General features: G+C 32.3%; 2 protein-coding genes across 3 annotated transcripts; both read right to left on the reverse strand.

Moving 5' to 3' along the window:
- Window positions 1–3953: 3953 nt before the first annotated feature.
- On the reverse strand, window positions 3954–6573 carry LOC106325899 (homeobox-leucine zipper protein ATHB-17-like). Of its 2 annotated transcripts, none has more exons than XM_013763950.1 (4): window positions 6415–6573; window positions 5915–6096; window positions 5738–5817; window positions 3954–4373 (listed from the first exon to the last, which is right to left on the reverse strand). In XM_013763950.1, the coding sequence occupies exons 1-4, from the start codon at window positions 6491–6493 to the stop codon at window positions 4124–4126; spliced, it is 591 nt and encodes a 196-aa protein (XP_013619404.1). In that variant the 5' UTR covers window positions 6494–6573; the 3' UTR covers window positions 3954–4123. The 2 variants fall into 2 exon arrangements, with proteins under 2 accessions (XP_013619404.1, XP_013619403.1); XM_013763949.1 differs by having other exon boundaries at window positions 3978–4373; window positions 5915–6102; window positions 6415–6550.
- Window positions 6574–15588: 9015 nt separating this feature from the next.
- LOC106327474 (mitogen-activated protein kinase 17-like) lies at window positions 15589–19014 on the reverse strand. The gene is made up of 10 exons (XM_013765633.1): window positions 18905–19014; window positions 18501–18553; window positions 17872–18301; window positions 17647–17774; window positions 17117–17176; window positions 16889–17038; window positions 16586–16741; window positions 16372–16509; window positions 16097–16284; window positions 15589–16011 (listed from the first exon to the last, which is right to left on the reverse strand). Exons 3-10 carry the CDS (start codon window positions 18275–18277, stop codon window positions 15786–15788), a joined length of 1452 nt encoding a protein of 483 aa, XP_013621087.1. The 5' UTR covers window positions 18278–18301; window positions 18501–18553; window positions 18905–19014; the 3' UTR covers window positions 15589–15785.
- Window positions 19015–19803: the final 789 nt, after the last annotated feature.

Below are 19803 nucleotides of genomic sequence, written 5' to 3' on the forward strand. Positions count from 1 at the left end.
TTTTTTTTTTTTGGTCAAAGGACTTACAACTCCTAATATATACATTATCTCATATAATTAAACAAGCCCACAAGTTATATACAAGAGTATAGGTTCCACTAACATATAGCATCACATTTCCTCACTTTTAGTTCATCCCATATTTACAACCGTCCAGTAACAACGACCAAATACATAAGTAACAAACAACAACATATCCCGCGCGAAGCGCGGGCACGCCCTAGTTTGAAATAAAAAATTCTAAAGAATCACCTATTTAGAAAAAGAAGAGGGAGTTGTGATGACTTCTTTGGTTGACGGAAAAGGTTATACCGTTAACTTTGTCAAACAATGGAACATTTTTCACTCTAATATATTTATATTTCTTGAGTATTTAAAAATAATTTTCTAAAAATCCCAGGTTATAATGATATCTTCAATGAAGTTTTACCAGGTTATAATGATATTATCTAAAAATTCCAGGTTATAAAAATTTCAGGCAAATAAAATTTACAAGAGTCTAAAAGAGAAAATATTACCGGCGATTTTTTTATATCCCCAGAAAACAGAGACGGCCAAACATTAAAATATCTCCGAAAATTAAAGTCTAAACAAGACAACTCATCAAAAACCAAACTAGTTACAATTCTCGAACAAGCAGGATTAATCCGAAAAGAATGATATTTTCGGATGATATCTTTTATGGTGGGGACGTACCTTGTTTATGATCGGATTTGCTGACATTAACAAATGTTCTGCATCTACAAAATAAATAATTTGAATTTTTAGAGAAAAAATCAAACAAAATAGTAAAAAAAAATTGATAACTGTGTGATCTCAAAGGTTTTCTAGGTCTAATAACTAATCACAATGACGCCCAAAAATCTACGTTTTCTTACCATTTAAGGTGTTCCAGGTGGCCGGACTCGAACCCAAGAGAACAAAATATTAAATTTGTTCTTTTAAAAATATAATAGACATGTTTGATAATTTCACCAATATAATGTCACCAAGGTGTTGATCGTATGATTGGTTTCTTTGTGTTTCACGTTCATATTATTTTGGTACGAAGTATTACTTTTAAATTCAGAATTTTAAAAGATGGATTTCAAACACCTGAGAGATTATGAATATAAGATCCGAAATTTTTAGTAATACAAAATGTTTGATAATCTATTTACGTATGAGATAAACTGAATTTTGCCATATGACTATGTGAGCAAATCCAAAGCAAGTAGATTTGAGCTCAAAATGACTTATTGAAATGAAACTTAGATTGATAAAATAGATAGCTCATGAAGAGCTTTATTGAATGCAAGAAACTAAATGAAAGATGAAAGCTTTAAATTGTCTTAAAGAGACTAAAACATATATTGATTTATGCCAACATAAGAAGTGGAGAGTTGTTTTGAGACAATTCTCAAAGTTGTGTTCTTGTTCTCATAAGAACTACACTTATACAAATCTACTTGCTTGGAAACCCTAAAAATTTTGCGCTTTCTTTTGACATTTGGAATACTAATGGGGTTGGATCTTGAATACTCTAATAGACTATACAATTTATGTATTAAATTGAATACTATGTACGTGAGGATTCCACTTGCGTTTGGATTTCAGAGCTAAGTTTCTGTTCATTTCCTCGAGAAAAGACTTCGAAACTTTTCCCCTTAGCTAGTGACTTTGAGCTTTACCCAAACTCTTTAATCCATGAATAAACTTTCACATTCTATTTAGGCAAGCCAGATGAGTGAGTTAGCTTTTTTTTTTAACGCTGGATTTTATTTCAAAGGGGGGTTTGAGTGATGCGCCCATTAAAGAAGCACACTATCAAACATATAGTACCATAGTCTTAACAAAGCCGTAGAGAAACAAAACTAGCTAGAAGCAATATATAAAGCTAGAAAACATGACCATCAGTAGATGGTGTAGCAGCACCCAACAGGGGTATGAGAGAGATAGAAAGGACGTCAGGAACATCATTGAGCAGGAGCAGAGCCTGCAATTATTCCAGAAGGCGAGGCCACCCATACCTATGAAGGTAATCCTTCTAGTTGTAGCAGGCTCCGTAGCCAAGTAGATCCACCTGTTGCTACATAAGACTGGTAGCGCCTGTCCCTAGTCACACGATCCGCAATTGAAGTTGCAGCCTTGTTGCACCAAAACATTGAAGTATAAACGGCATGCTGTTTATTTGCGTAACCAATAGATGGCCTATATATATCACCGTTCGGAAACTAACTTCAGGGGCATATTATAGTTCAAATATCTACGAACCAATATTTATGGGTCATATCACTGTTCCGCATTTTTGTGAAATAAATTGACCATTAATGCACCTATTTTGAGATATTCGAATTAGTGCATTTTAACTTAGCCCAACTAAGTCTGAATGGGCGTTTTACTATATATCATCCCCCTTTTCTTTTTCAACCTATATCATCCCCTTAATCGGCCGAATTAGGAAGTTAAATTTTAAATACATAAGTATAAAATTTGTATTATCTTTCTGAGACAAAAAAAGTTATTTAGTTTCATGATTCTAAATTTAACATTCTATAAAACTAAGTTAAGACCCGCACCTTGCGCTGAATATAAAAAATTATATTAAATATTAAAAATTCAGTTACTATTACGTATATTATCAAATAGATGCAAAAACTTAAATAAAATTTATTAATCCAAACAAACACTTTTTATTTTATATGGTCTATAATTAAATTTAAATGATATTAACATAGATATATAGTAAATTTTTAATATTAATATTTATTAAATATTTTTTCTGCTCATATTGTTTTTTGATCATTTGTATATTTTTAGAGCAAAAACTTCGAATCAGTGATAACAAAAAATTTCATTGTGTGATGTTTAATCGTTTTCTAATTATAATTTTTAAAAAAATTCAATGCAAGGTTTAAAATTAAACTATTAAGTTGTCAATATTTGTTCAAAGAAAATTTCAAAATTAAATTATTTATGTATTTTATATGGTATATAGTTAATTTAAACGATATATATATATATATTAATCTTAATATTTATTAAATGAGTCTTCATATTTATATGATTTTTTAATTATTTTGTCTTGTCATAATAAAATTTTTAACCGTAGTTCACGAAAATTTTAATAAGAGATTTTTAACAGTTTTATTAATTTATAGTTATTTTTTTAATTCAAAATATAACATATACTTAAACTCTAAATTTATATTATATGATTAATGTGGCTGTTTAATTGATTTAATAAGTTAAAATTGAAAAACATTAGATGATACACTAATTTTTATCAAATCTTTATTATTCAAAATCATTAATTATCATATATACTTTAGCCACATTAGGCAATTATATAATTTTTATTTATGGAAAAAATAAAGAATATTAATAATTAATTTATGTTTAGTTTAATAAAAAACTTATTATATATTTAGATGGACCAACTTATTTCTCTATAAATTCTAAAAATCATTGTGATGACACATGGCTATCTCAAATGTTGTAATGTTTCTATTTTAATATATATATATATACAGGGGATGCTATCTTATTTGAATTTTTTTATTATTATGCTGTGTAAACCATAATTTTAGACAGGTGTATTGTATACACAGGAAAAGGTGATCAACACAATATACTGGGTATTTATGATTGATTCAACTATTATTCATGAGAAGAAGAGCACACGTTATGGTTATTTTTCTTACTAAATAATCGGTTAATTTTTGTTTAATAATAATAAATAATTGTGCTAAATCAATAGTAATTAAATAGTAATTAAGGGAGTGGCAGGAATTGTAAATATTTAGATAAAGTAAAGGTTATTTTCAGCTTGTACTTCAGTTTAGATAAAAATCCAACTGATAAGTATTTTTAAGCTGAATGTTATCGTAAGGATTTTTTTGGTTAAGAATGTTCTGGTACGGGCTTGAAAATATTGACTTCTAAAACGATGTACTATATTACTATATTTCCAATCCAAAATTAATATTAGATTTTTGATTAAAATAAAAATATTTACAAGGATTTGTTGTGCGCGCATAGAATAGAATCAATAAGAAATATTTACACGCAATCATGTGATAATTTGTGTCCTTGGCAGACCCTCGTTAATTAGCTTCTAAACCATAAGCAATAAATATGTAAATCAATGTTCACGCTCTTTCAGCGGAAGCGCTTTCTTGGCCGGAGCCGCCATGGAGGGACTCGCTGCAGTGGTTACTCGCTCGCAGCGAGGACACATAGTGAGGCTCGAGGTGGAGGTCACCGTGGATGGGGCCACCTTCATGGCTCTAAGCTCTTCTACTTCTCTGTGGAGCCTGTGGTTTTGCTCGGTTAAAGAACCAAACCACCTTTTAAAATACTCGCATTCCATCTCAGTTTGCTTTAATTTGCTCCTAAACAAAACAAAGCCAAAATGGTGCGGTACGAGTTAATTATTTGTTTATGTACATAGATTAAACTGAAAACAAGGATTAAATATGCTTGTCGACGATGCAAATATATATATATATATATATATATTAAAAGTATTTATAATAGCGTCATACAAATAAAAAACGCATGAAGGGCCAAATGAGTTATGAGTCAAAGGGCATTGATAAGTATACGAGGCAGCACAGAAGGAAAAAAAAACACATTGATTGATCTACTGGATTTATTAACAAATAATGATATAAATTGAAAGAACAAAGAGGCTAGTAATAAGTATTGTAACAAAAGTGTGGCTATGACTATAGTTATATTTTGGGAAACCGTCATAATAGTTATACCACCAGTATTGAAACTCTTCTTATTTATTGCACCATAGATACCTTTCACATCTGTTCACAATTATTGAGATATCTAAATTTAATAATGTATTTATATAAAATAGGTAAAATTTTCCTTTTTAAGAATGACAATTTATATATTGATCAAGACTCTAATATGTTATACACCTGAACAAATGAGATTCATGGAGAAACTGAAGAACTATACGTTACCAATAAAATATGTAATAAGATTAGTGTGAAACGTTGAGACCTTGACACAATGACACGTGAATATATAGGTAGGTATATGTTCTTATGTATACACGTATATATTGACGTACACGAGCCAAAATGTTTTCAAACATTACTTACTCCAAGTTACATCAATCACTAAAAAAACGTGTTAATGGATCGGATATCATTACTGGCGGCTTCGAAATGCCGTCGTCACTTGTGAAAATAACCATGCAACAACATACTTATACGTGATGGGACATATATAACTACTTCCACATTAATAGAGTTTTTTTTTATCAATATGTGTGTTTGATTGAGTGGCTGTTAATTTTTTTTTGTAAATGGTTTTTTTTTTTGTAAATGGTTTGACTTGGAGAAGTTCAGGTCAATTGAAATTTTGTACATGTTGGTGTAGCAAGTTGTCATTCATGTATACTACTTTTCGAGAACTTAAGAAATACCTCGAACGAAAGCACTATAAAATGAATATTTGATAGAGGAATGAGATATATGTATGAAAAAGACAACATTTACTTTTTATTATTTAAGGGTACGACTTGTATGCTAACGGGGTAGGTCGAATCCGATTCAGATTTCGTTTTTTTCGTTTGCTTTATTTAATATTCCGTCAACGTTTAACGCTTAGTAATACTCCTATCTCAGACTAATCATCGACCACTCGCTTATTGTATTAACATTATTATAGCCAGATATTTTTATTCACCAATGATGTAAAAAGGTAAAAAAAATAAATGAAAAAGAAACCGTACCTTGCTCTACGGTTTTGGAACCAAACTTCAATTTGTCTTGGCCGTAGCATCAAATGCTTTGCAAGTGCTTCCTTTTGTTTCTATATTTTACACACAAAAAAAAATAGAGAAACATAAGTATAAAACAATTATTGTTCAAGAAAACTATTGATATTATTGGTAGAGAATAATAATTACGGGATTAAGGGTATGATTCTGTCTGAAACTATCTTCAAGAAGACGAGACTGTTCTCTTGTTAGACGGAGTTTCTTTCGCGGAGGAGCAGAGCCACCGTGGCTGAGTTCGTCGTCGTCTTCAGACGACGGCAATCGATTCATGTCTAGCTTTAGCTGTTCCCTTCCTCCGCCACTTCCTTCATCTGAAACTTATTGTGCGGTAACATTAATAATAACGACAAACAAACGATATATTAGCCTAAGTTACAAAAAAAAACAAACGATATATCAGGATCAAAGAAGTAAGACGATGATGACATAATTATTATCTTTTTAATTATAAAAACATGGCGATGTAAAACTAGTTACGCATACATGAGATCTTGTTTTTATTATGAATTAACAAAAAATAGATCATCAACCAGAAGAATATGAACACAGGAGCTCATACAGTAGTTTACTTATGATCATATTATTTACATAGTATGTTAGATTATGTATAAGTTGTATTTATGGCTTACCGGAAGGAGGAGAGGAAGAAAAGCCTGGAACGGAGATAGTAAGATCCAAGTTTGAAGAGTTTTCTGGTAAAATAGCCATTAATAAATTGATCTAGGGTTCTTCAAGGGGGAGAAAGAAGAAAAGGTAAAGTTAGAGAGGGAGAATAATAATAAAGAGACAAACTTGAAGCTGGCGATGCCTTTATATTTATATTCACATTCACACACACAAACATAATTATATATGTATGTAGATGTGTATATGCGCACGCACGCATGCGTAATCCATATCATAGAGTACTACTCCCTCCGGATTTGAATATATGATGTTTAAGGTTGTGCACACATATTAAGAGAAATTAAATACTTACTTATATCAAATACTTTTTGGTTTTACTTTTAGTTAGTTTAAAGATTTATTTGAATCCCAATAAAATTCAACCACTTATATTTTTTACATTTTATTTTAAAAGCAAAATGCATTAATGAAAAGTAGAACATCATACATTTGTATACAAGGTGCACAACCTTAAACATCATATATTCAAATCCGGAGGGAGTATATGCTAATGCGTACGTATATTATTGCCGCATGTACATAAATAGTAGTTTTATCATTATAGGATAAGCAATGTACATGTAAGGAGAATATATTAAGATGCCTAACGTGTATATGTGTCCACTAAGCAAATTTTATATTATTAGTATTAAACTGTATTAACGTATGTAACATTTAAGTAGTTTTAATTTGAAAAAATGTTTATAAACAAAAATTTAATTTAGTCATTGATTAATAAATACAAGAGTGCGGGGCTTTTGACTGATGTTCGCCGGTCAAAGGCAGATGAGAAGAGTATAAGTGGCACGTGTCGAACAGTAAATCGATGGCGGAGTAAATGCTGACTCCGTGTGTGCGACTAACCAGCAGGTTTTCTGTTTGTTTAATTAATTAGCATTTACTATTATCCCCTCTCTTTGTTTTTTTTTTTTTTGAGAACGTACCTCCTCTCTTTTATTGTTCTTTTAAATAAAACAAATTGTTGTTTTTATTTTTTAAATCAAACATTTGATTGAGTCTCTATCTTATAAAAAAAACTAAGTTTCTTTTTCCCCTGAGGAACCTGAGCCGGCTCAAATTTTAGCTTTGTGAAAATGATTGAGACTCTGAACACTTCTTACTCTATACGCATTATCTCGCATATTATTTAGTATTTATTTGCTTTACTTTTTGTTTCATTTTATACATATGCAGATGATGACGTTTGTTATTTTAAAAGAGAGTGAAAACATAACTGGTTTGAAAATTATTGAAATAGAAACGTCTATTTAATAATCATAACTACTACATTAATTTGGGTTTGTTGATTTTCTTTGTACGGATTATAGACGAGGCATTTAATAAAAGATAAGAAAGTAAGATGTTTCCAGATTCAATAATAGTACTAGTTTATATAATCGACTAACCATGAACGTTTCACACTACTCGATTAGAAAGATACTTTTAAGTTTTGTTTGTTTTCTCATAAACTATCCAAGACTAAAATAACGCCTAGTTAAAAACACCTTTTGTTTTGTATGCATGTCTTCTCGATAATTCAAATGCATTTATTATATTTAAATAAAAATTAGAATTTTGCAATAAATTATTACAAATCTGGTAATTTATACGTATGTGTAAAGCATGTAATTTATAATGATGTGGTGCATTCTAGGTCACCTGCATGAGTTATATATTTGTTTTTGCATATAATAATCCACTGGATTTAATCACATTCATTTCTTCAACTAGTACTGCTTAATTATTTGGTTGTATCCAATTTTATATTAGTATATCCAGATATAGTGATTATGACAATCATATAGTATCTGCCTATACATATTTCATATTCTAAAAGGAAATTAGTAAGAAAATTTGTAAGAAAATCAATAATTGGAATTATTATTATTTGAAAAATATTGTGAACAACAATTTATATGGATGTTATTGTATAGTCATTATAGAATAAACGTTCATTCTAAACTTTACTTTACTCCAATTTCCACTTATTAACACATATTTATTCTAGTTACTATTTTCTTTATTTGAGCAACAGTGAAATTTTTCATTAAGAAGATTAGAGAGTAGTTAGGCCCGAGCTAAATAGATCAAAAGACAAGCGTTTACAATCCCATCAGCTAAATCATTTCATGAGCATGGAGTGAAAACAAAATGACACAAAAGAAATGGAGATATAGAGGAGAGAGATAGATCGTCGATGTCGGTGAGAATTCCATAGAGCTCCGTCAATCGCCGGCTAAAAGATATTGCTCTAACAAGCACTTTAAAATCTGTTCGGATACAAATGCGAAGGAGGTTGAGAGGAGCTGCGTGGAGCAGAGCTTCTGTGATGGCTAGGGATTCTCCCGTACATGGTGATTAGACAAACTTCTGGAAGCTTGATCCTCGATTCAATTCTGTCGATATGTGATCGGTGAAAACCCAGGCTAGCCCAACAACTCTTCGTCCAATTTCCATGAGTCATCGGTGTTACATAAAGTTTCCGATGGAGAAAGAGTCTGGTCATGATGAGGAAAGGGATATTTACGTGTCAATACATGTCTTTCTGGTTGAGCAGACTCCAAATATTTAGGGGTCAGTACCGCTTTTACAAAAGTCTCTACCGGTGATTGGAAGAGGCGATTCTAGTTAGTATTACAATTTTACTCTGGATTTAGGGTACTACTGTTACAAATCACACCACGGTACATTTAATAGTAACAAAAATATCTACATATACTTATTTATCTAATAATTAGCGTAAAACAATTTACTTCATTTTATTTCCGCTTATATTTTTTTTAATTTCAGCTCTTTTTTATTTTTACTCTATATTACTCTCAATAAAACCAATCAAACCCTATACATATTTCCCTACCATGATGATCTATTAAGATATAATCATTATATGTTTTAATCTTGTGTTTACTTTATATATTACGGACGATTCTTCAAAATGTATGTTAACTATTACTTAAATATTTTATTATTTAAAATATAATAAAATATATCAATGAGATTTTTCTATGAGAAAAAGACAAAAATAGCACTAAATCAAGTTTTTGTTCCCAAACTAGCACTCAAGGTCAAAAGTCACAAAAATATCACTTAATGTTTTATCAAAAGTCACAAACTTAGAGTTTAGAGTTAAAGGGTGGGGTTTAGGATTTAGGGTTTAGGGTTTAGGGTTTAGAGTTTAGGGTTTAGGGTTTAGAGTTTAGGGTTTAGGGTTTAGAGTTTAGGGTTTAGGGTTTAGAGTTTAGGGTTTAGGGTTTAGAGTTTAGGGTTTAGGGTTTAGAGTTTAGGGTTTAGGGTTTAGAGTTTAGGGTTTAGGGTTTAGAGTTTAGGGTTTAGGGTTTAGAGTTTAGGGTTTAGGGTTTAGAGTTTAGGGTTTAGGGTTTAGAGTTTAGGGTTTAGGGTTTAGAGTTTAGGGTTTAGGGTTTAGAGTTGAGAAATGAAGTTTTGGGGATAAGATTTCAAATTTTGAAAAATAAAAAAATTAAAATTTTCAAAGGATAAACTTAGAAATGTGAGTCATTTTAGTTTTTGAGTGCTATTTTTGTGATATAAACTTAGAAAGGTGCTATTTTAGAGATTTGACATTTTTCTATCATTTAAATGATATTATTTAATACAAATATTTTTATATTTTACTATAAAAAATTGCAAAGTGTTTTATAATTAAAAAAAAGGAGTTTTGAAAAAATAATATAAAATTTGAAGTCAACTACAAACATAACATTTTTTGTTCTTCTATATATTGCCATTTTCTCTCTATACAATCATTAACTTTTCCAAATATATAAAAAATATCATTATTGTTTGTTTCTCAAAAATTGCCAAAAACGAGAGTTACCCTAACAATTTATTCTTATTTTCAACAATGTCACACTCATTAATTTCTCAAACCACAATGAACAGCCAATTTGGAGCTCTTAAAGCTCAAATATTGAACTTTCATATCTTTTTTTTTCACTACACCAATAAAACTTCATTACCTCTCATTTTCTACTTTCATCTAAAAACTATCATAATTTTCATTCCTAAAATCACAACTTTCATATTTTGATGATTCTTCACTAAAAAGCCATTAATTATTTATTTATTTTTATTTTCGAAATATAATAATTTTACTCAAAAATGTTCATCTTTATCACTTATTTACGAAAAATGTCATCGTCTTCAATATCGCCGACCCTCGTTAACAACCAAAACCAAGCTCTACTATAAATTGATTTATAATTATTCCATTCTCATTTCTTACATATATAAATCATTGATCTTGCATATCCTCTTTTATTTCATCATCTAATTCAAAATTTTGAACTTCAAGATTATATATTCATCAAAGATACTCAAGTATAACGATTTTGGTTAAAAACGAATGGATATATTTCATTAACAAGTTATGGATGCTTGAAGAAACTAATCACGAACTCTCACCGGATCTAGGTATGATATTAAAAAAAAAAATCAGATTTTTTTGGCGTAGAAGACTCCCCGAAAAATCTCCCAAAAAGTGAGAAGAGTTTTGTAATTGACTAAATTTTCAAGAAAGATGACTTTTTCATAGAAGACTTTTGGAGAAATATGATGTGAATAGACTTCTGGAGAGGTCTTCTTACTCTCATATGAAGTCTGAAGTGTCACACGAAGTCTTACAAAGCCAGTCTTCAAGTGAAAGTAAGAAGACTCAGTAGACTTCTTCAAAAGCCTTCTATGAAAATGTCAAAAAAAATCAAAATGGTCAATTAGAAAATTAACCTCACTTTTTGGAGATTTCTCGGAAAGTCAACTCAAATAAATTTTGGTTACAAGGAAGTCTTCTACGGAAAACTAAAAAAATAGTCAATTGCAAAACTAACCTATGCATTGATCAGAAGACTTAGACTTCTCGAGAAGTTTTCAACACTAAACAAATCTTATTTGTTTAAATGTGATACCTAAATCCGGTGAGAGTTTGTGCTTAACTTCTCTAAGCACCCATAAATTCTTAATAACAAATACCCACTCATTATTGTCCAAAAATCGTCAAAGAGTAACTTTAATGAAAATACAATCTTGAAATAAAATTTTGAGTTTTATTGATGATATGAGAGAGGATATGCAAGATAAATGAATTATATATGTAAGAAATTAGATGCGAAGAAGTATATATTGATTTCTAAAATATTTAGAGCTTGGCTTTGGTTGTTAATGATTGTTGGTGATATTGAAGACAAATAAGTTTTTGTAAATAAGTGATGACAATAATAATGTTTGAGTAAAATAATTTTATTTCAAAAATAAAAATAAATAAATAAATAATAGTATTTTCGTAAATTAGTTGAATTTTTAGGGTGAATGGAGAAAACTAATTTTTTTTAAAAAAAAATCAGAAGTAGTTTTGTGTTTGAAAGAAGCCCTTAATTTTAAGAATCAAAAATAAAAAGTTGATAAATTTTATATAAAATTACATAAATTTAAAATAATTAGTTATTATCTTTCGTTAAAATGGATTAGAAATTAGTAAGTGATATATTATACAAAAATTAAAATGGAAAACATATTTTATAGTTTTACATATTCAAATACTAATATTTGAAAATATCTAAAATCAATAACATCAAACTTGGTTAAGAAAATAATTTTACGCTTTTGAAGTGTAGATCAGAATTTAGCTCATAAGTTACAAATGATATGTTGACAATCAGGTATCGGTTATATATTTCCATACAAAATTGATGACGACATTTGAACGGCCTATAACAAATATATTCGAAACAAAGCTTCTCGATTAAAATATATATTAATACACCAACAGTATATGGGACTAAATATGGATTAGCATAAGAAACAAAAAAAATCTGGTATCGCTATATATTATATAGTATATTGTGTAAAGAAAACTGGTTATGTTTGTTGGTGCATGCTGATTTGCGTTCATTACGATTCAGAAATAAATAAAAACATTAAAGTCAAATTGTTAATATCAGACCAGATTTGTGTAGTCACTAGTCACCACCACCATATTCTTTGTGCGGTTGATCGCACGCAACTACAATCATTCTCTAGTTCCTTTATTGAAGTATTTCTGTAAACATTAACATGATCTATAAAATACTAATATTGGAAAATGGTTAACGGCTTTAAACACAATAGTAAAGTTGGTTAACCTATCATGCCATGTTTTTCTTTCACAATCGTAGTGACCCCTGGCCACTCTCTTCCACCAAGATCCAAGGGTTGTAAAAATGAATTTGTGTGGATGTTAAAGCTTCCATTATCACTGTCATGGAAGGAGCATATCCCCAATTTGAACAAACAGCTTTTGTAGCTTCCGATGAGCAAATCATTCGTCTCGGGACGTACACAGATTATATCTTCCGACATCACTATCTTCTAAAGTCAAAAAAGTTTTTTGTCTTGTCTCATAATCATTTTCTTCTACTCCTTTGGATCCAAAACCCATTCTATTTTACTACTTTTTTTGCTACTCATAATAAGGTTTCAATTTCAGTTCGCACATAATAGACAACATCTGTAACATTAATTTAAAAATACATAAGAGAAATAAAGGATTGTGTTATTATTTATTGTAAGAGCATGTTTATCGCATGTCTCTTAGGTTGGGTCTCTTATCGTAATATAAGAAACGTCTCTTATATCTCTTATTTAAGAGATGTCTCTTACCTTTTTTAGTTAAAAGCTAAAGACCGTATCTTATATTACGATAAGAGACCTAATATAAGAGATCTACAATAGACATGCGATTAAAAAGCCGGCATAGTTATGTGTGAAAGAAAGCTTTTGGTCTTGTAGTGTTTTAATTAAACATGAGCATTGTCTTATCATGATTGTCTTTATCAACCCCCACCACCTCCCATGCTAATTTCTCATAAAATGGAAAAGACCAAATGTAAAATCTCATAATTTATACCGATTTTTACACCAAATTATAGCTCATAACACAAAAACAAATGTGAATATAGATATGTGGATCCATCTTAAACTCAAAACGACGATCTCTTGATTATGTTTCGTTTCTCAAAACATGTCTGATATTCTTTAATAACGATCCATTCAATCCATAGATCTAGCGGTAGAGAAGCTAAGCTATATTCATACGATGGACAGATTCGCTAGTGACAAGAAGACGCAGCATGATGAAGGACACCGATTCGCGCACAACAAATGTCCATGGGAAGTGAAACAACTTCACAACACTTCAAGTTTCAATGTGGAAGAGAAGTCTTTTTGTTTGGTGCAAAAGACAAGGAGGAGACAAGGAGGTTGGTGGGTCCCACTCTTTGATGATTGGGTAGGAAACATTTTGAGGGCCACCACTTGTCCCATTGTCCCTCCCCGTGAATCTTCTCATTGGTTGGCTACATCAGAAAAACTCCTGTGGTGTCCCATCACCATTCATTTTACCACTTTCTATATTAATTCACACTCCACAAAACTCTCGTATAAGTAGTTAGTAGTGTATAAAGCAACCAGTAGTTTATACTTTTATAGATCCCACTAGTTTCAAATCACATTCAAATGATACCACAGAGCTCTGCAAGGAATCAACTCCAAGTATCCTTCTTTTAGAACGCAAAAATTAAAGTTAGATGATATCAATGGTTGATCCATATTTTTTAACCGGTGTCAATGCATAGATAAAAAATATTAATATTAAAATGCTTTATAAAATATAATAAAGATCTACAAAATTATTCTATGATCTTTCGTATTTTGAAATCTTATAAATTTTTACCACAGTTTCATTTGTAAATTTTTAAAATACATTTTTTTGATAAAATAATTTAAACATTCATTCGAAAATTGATTTCGATTCAGTTGATCTGTCTTCACGATCTTCATGTTGAAAAGCATATCTCAACGGTTTCAGTAGCAACACGTAAAATTAGAATATTCTATGATTACCTTGATTTTTTTTATTTTCATGATACTCTAATATTATTTTTCGGTCAGCAAGATCCAATGGTAAATCATCTGAATCAGTTAAATCACTTTGAGAAGAAGGTGAAGCTTTTCATTTCAAATTGTTCAAAAATTTCTCCATAAGTATGTCGGCAACCAAAAAGTAAGAAAAATGATTAAATATATACAGTAGGAAAAAAAATTAGATAATCTCACAACACATTAAAATTCAGAAAATTACGTATGAAGAATATTGTATCAAAAGAATATTCAAAGCTTTATATAACGTTGAGAAAGCGAGTGGGAACTCTGGTAAGTGCCCAGACTATTTCTTCCAAGAAAATCACGCAGAAGAAGGTCTATGTTTGCCAAGTAGAGCCCATCCCATGACTTCGCCAAAAAAGTTTTAGGCTACTGGCAGTTTGAATACATGGAACATGTGAGTTTCTACCTGATGAACTAAAATGGAAACAGTCTACGTACTTGAGTCGGATAAATATCATCCTATATAAGGCTAAGCAAGTTATCTCGGAATTGGGGTGGCTGGCATTGCGAGAACATGAGGAGCCATATTGAGATCAGCTTTGGAAGTATCATCAGAGTTAGATGAGTCGGTTTTCAATTTTTGAGATACCCCATATAATTGCAGCAGTCACGCAACAATACACGTATACCAATTATATGCTTGAACCGACCATATGATATATCAACCAGAGTTTGATTTGAGTATACTACCTATCCCCCAAGCAAAGCTGGCATAACAAAAGTTTAGGGGAAGCAAAGGACCAAACCACCTGGTAAGGACCAAAGGTTCCCCAGGTCAATGTTTCTCTTGTATACTATTGAGAATTGGTCGCAGTGTTGAAGAGTGATTACACAGGACGAGAAAAGCCAAGAGTGATTGCAGGGAACCTCTTACACGCAGATTCAAGCTCTTGCTTAAGACAAATACATCATCAGCATTACCATACTCCACCAAAGCTGCAACCTGAGTAATAGGGTAAGGCATCAAAACCGTTACATGTATACAAAGTTCAGATACCAAAGCTCGAAATTAAACAGAGAGAGCCATGACAGATGGCTGCAGCAAGTATAGCGCCACTGCCGCCACTAGACTTCACATGGTTTGCCTGGAGGTTATGAAGATACCAACCCTTAAAAAGTCTCTTAAATAGGTTATGAATATAATTATTTTAATTTTACATATATAAAATTTTGAAATATATAAAAAAAGAAGAAGCATAGCAAAGTTCTAAAGGGATGAAATATTATGAATTCAAGTTCCAAGAGAAACCATTACACACAACATGACACCAGAACAACATCAACGAAGAAGCGAGAGAGAGAGAGAGAGAACAGTTAAAGTGAAAACGCATACAATAACGCACAACAATCAATGGTTTGCTGCTAAACAACTTGAAAATCATGTTTATTTTTTGGTTGACTAAGAGACTGCAGAGGAGACGCCGATACATCTGGAAGCACAGATACTATCACTCCTTACTAGACAAGCAGACCGTTTTACCGGAGTTGCTGCTGCTGTTGTCTCCTGTGATGATAACCCAGTCTCCTTGTTTGGAGTCTGTGGAGGTGTAAACACCACTGAGGACGAAGACGGTTGGGCATGAACCGAATCAGCACCCTCCTCCTCTGATGAGCACACCCGTTCCCTGCAACACAACACGAAACCTGGTTATAGTCTGATCCGCTAAAACTCATGTCTGGTTCTGTTTCAAGAAGTAGTAACTAACTAACCTGGGGAGTGAAGTGTACTTTCTCTGGACTGGTGGGGAGTTACGTTCCTCTTCATCTTCCTTGTGATCTTCGAGCCTGGCAAACTCTTGTTTGAACTGATCAACTCCGCTTGGGTATAGAAAATGAGAGTTGGTGTTCTCTTCTCCTTGTAGATACTCTTGCAACATCTGTGGATGGTACTCTAAAATCTATTTTTATATCCAAAAATAGAAACAAATCAGTTCACGACATTCCTAGAAACTCAAATGACATTTCTCAGAGAGACTTTTACTTACCTCTCTATACATGAGCTCCCTCACATCATCCCTAGTCAACTTCCTCCTTTCAAACTCAAACTCAAGCTTCGAGATAGGTTGCCTCGAAGGTTCGTAGTCTACATTTGCCAATCCTTGAAAATACGGATCAGCCAATGCCTGAACAAGGAAGCAAACAAATGCATCAAGAATCATGTACATGAAGCTGAGTATCAGTTTTTTTTTTTTCTCTGACCTCTTCAGCAGAGGGACGGTCCTTCGGATCAAAAGCAACTAAACGCTGAAGCAACTTCAGCGCCACAGGATCAATATTTGGGAACTTGTGAGTGAAAGGAACAGGATCCTTTCGCCTCATGTTACTCAAATACTTTCTAGCCTTCTCATTCCGTATCTACATTTTCCATCATAAACAGAGAGCCTCATGACACACAAAACTTTAAGAAACTTGCATCTCAATAAAAAGAGAGCAAGTTTATTCTGGTGAGAGAAGCCTCTGTATTGCGATTTAGCTTCCAGGAAATATAAAGACAAAACAAACCCTGGAGAGAGTCACTGGCGATGGAGTTCCAAGCAGATCCGTGACGAGTTCTAGCTGATGCACAACGTTTTTGCCAGGGAACAATGGCTTTCCGGCTAGCATCTCTGCGAATATGCAGCCAACGCTCCACATGTCAATCGCCGGCGTATACTGCACAAACATACCAGATCCATAAGCTCACACATCTTAACGCATGAGGCCTAATATGGAAAGGAAACAAGAATTTACGTTGGAGTAGAAGGAACCACAGAGCTCTGGAGCACGGTACCATCTTGTAGCAACGTAGTCCTTGCAAAAGAACATTACAAGAATTGGTTACTTAGCAGAAAGTACAAGCAGTGACTAAGCATTTTGTAGAGGATTGATTAGCTGCATTATTCGTAGCTACTTATTAATTTACTTTATATATTTTACATTTATATAAGATATTTTAGTTTTTGAATCTAACTATAAAATTATTTTGATAAATTATCAACATTAAATATACAAAGCAAAAGAAATTAGACAAATTTAAACAAATTTAGAATGGTTTAAATTGATTTAGAATGGTTTAAACCAATTTAAGTCGCATAAATTGAATTTTAAGAAAATTGTTTCGGATATGACCAATTCTGCAGCCTAAACCGATTTTTAGAACCATAACTTAATGCATTTGAAGTCAACACATACCTCTCTGTTACAGAACAATCACAAATCTCTGCATACTACAATAACTTAGTGAATTGGGAACTATAAGAGAGATGGATATAGAAACATACAGTCCAGAAAACGGCAGACGGGGAATCAGTGAAGGAGACACGAGCAAGTCCTAAATCACAAATCTTGATTTTGCAATCAGCATTAGCGAGGATGTTTTTAGGCTTCAGATCTCTATGGAAAACATGCGCTATACACGCAAACAAACAAGGAGCCAAGAGATGATAAGAACACCGTGATGGACACAAATCACAAGAGCTATAAAGGGGACCACCAAGAAACCTTACCTGAGTGCATGAATTTTAAGCCACGAAGAAGTTGGTACAAGAAGAATTGATGATGCTGAGGAGTGAGGTCATCATTTACCTTTAAGACATGGTGAAGATCTGACTCCATCAACTCAAACACTACATATATATCTTTGAACTCCTTCCGACAAGGAGGCAGCATTATATGTTTGATCTCCACGATGTCAGGATGTTTCAGAAGCCTCAAAAGCTTGATCTCCCTGAGTATCCGAATCGCATCGGAGACGTGTTCAAAGACATTAGTCATCTTCTTGATGGCTACTTTGCCACCAGTGTGTGGACATTCAGCAGAAGCAACAACTCCGTAGCTTCCTTTTCCAACAACTTCTTGGATCTGGTATTGACTTGCTTCACCATACTCGGTGAAAAACTCTTTCTCCAACATGATGATGATGATGATTTCTTCTCACTGTTTTGAAAAAGATTTAATCATTAAGACAAAGAACCAAAACACAGAAGGTTGGTGTCGGCTAAATGTCTAGATCTGTGTTCATCAAATGTGTCTGATCCAATTTACATACTCAGAAACATCGGATATATTGCTCTATCGACAAGGAAGAACCCTAAATTAAAAATTAAAAGAGGAAAAATAAAGAAAAAAGACATACCTTTTGATTAATCGATGGAACAAGGAGAAGCTGCAACGAAGGTTGATGAATGTCTGAGATTCAGAGAAGGAGCACACGCGATTATATATATAAATAAATTATATGAATCAGAACAGCTCAATGTAGCTTTCGTAATTACTTTATTTTTAACCCACATTTTAAATACCGACAATTTAATACCTTTTTAAACTATTTTGTTATGAACGCGTTTTTATTATTAAAAAAAGTTATAAAAAAGACAAAACAAAATCCTGAAAGTGATTTTTTCTTTTGCTGCCTGACAGAGAATATATGCAGGATTACAGAGAAAAAAACCTCATAAACAAGCTGAAGTCACTGTACAAAAGGTAAAAACAATTAAATAAAAATAGGAGGAAAAAGTTTATAAAAATGTGATCCCATACCTTATCTTATCTTTGATTCCCAAATTTCACGGAATAATTCAATAGTAATGGAGAGAGAGAGAGAGAGAGAGAGAGTTGATAAGATGCTGAGTCATGGAAGACACGGCTCGTCGCCGATCTGTCTTTCTTTTTTTTTCATTTCATCTGAGCCACAACGACATCGTTTATAGCGATTAAAAGAAGTCGCGAGGAAGTCTCTTCCTTGTTCAGCGGTTCCCACTTCCCAGTTATCCCACCATCGTTGACCATCCTTGAACTGGTGTCGTTTCAAGACGGTGCTTGACAAGTTGACATGGAACAAAGCGAGGTCGTTTTTGTATTGCTACCTTTTGTCTCTTGATTACCCTAATGGGCCAGTAATCCCTAAATGGGGGGTTTTATTAGTCAACTTTATAGACTTGGATAGTTTATTTATTTATTTTTAGCCTAAACTCTTAAAAACAACGAAATTGTTATAAAATAACTTATGATTTTATAGTATTGAAAAATTTAAATAAGAGTAAAAATTTATACCCGTAGGAGAAGATAACACTGATATAGAGAGAGAGTGTTTCTTATTAAAGGGAAGAGAAGAGTTTTCAGTGTGTTTACAAACGAACGCAAACGTTCGTATATATAGAAGAAAATTTACTGTGCAAATAGTGCAGCGGGGCCCACATCTTTTATATTTTCAACGAAAGCGGCTCATTTTTTCTTTTGACTTTCGTAACACTCCCCCTTGGGGGCCGGTGTCACTATCCGCTCTCGCTTAACGTCTTTGTTGCCTCGTTAAAAACCTTTCTAGGAAAACCCAATGGGAAAAACCATAGTAAGGTAAAAAGAGTACAACTACGTAAGCTCCCCCTCGAATGAGCAGTCATAGATCCTTCTGATGACGCATTCCAATGTTATGGACATGT

Source organism: Brassica oleracea, chromosome C2, assembly GCF_000695525.1.
Source record: "Brassica oleracea var. oleracea cultivar TO1000 chromosome C2, BOL, whole genome shotgun sequence".
Taxonomy (NCBI): domain Eukaryota; kingdom Viridiplantae; phylum Streptophyta; class Magnoliopsida; order Brassicales; family Brassicaceae; genus Brassica; species Brassica oleracea.

What these genes read in the sequence shown, in the direction of transcription:
- LOC106325899 (XM_013763949.1), bottom strand. Translation starts at nt 6,493, where the DNA reads ATGGCTATTTTACCAGAAAACTCTTCAAACTTGGATCTTACTATCTCC. An exon ending in TTCTTCCTCTCCTCCTTCCG is followed by an intron (nt 6,103 to 6,414) that starts GTAAGCCATAAA and finishes CCGCACAATAAG; the next exon opens with TTTCAGATGAAGGAAGTGGC. An exon ending in AGAATCATACCCTTAATCCC is followed by an intron (nt 5,818 to 5,914) that starts GTAATTATTATT and finishes TGTAAAATATAG; the next exon opens with AAACAAAAGGAAGCACTTGC.
- LOC106327474 (XM_013765633.1), bottom strand. Translation starts at nt 18,277, where the DNA reads ATGTTGGAGAAAGAGTTTTTCACCGAGTATGGTGAAGCAAGTCAATAC. An exon ending in CTTAAAATTCATGCACTCAG is followed by an intron (nt 17,775 to 17,871) that starts GTAAGGTTTCTT and finishes TTGCGTGTATAG; the next exon opens with CGCATGTTTTCCATAGAGAT. An exon ending in AAGTACACTTCACTCCCCAG is followed by an intron (nt 16,012 to 16,096) that starts GTTAGTTAGTTA and finishes GTTGTGTTGCAG; the next exon opens with GGAACGGGTGTGCTCATCAG.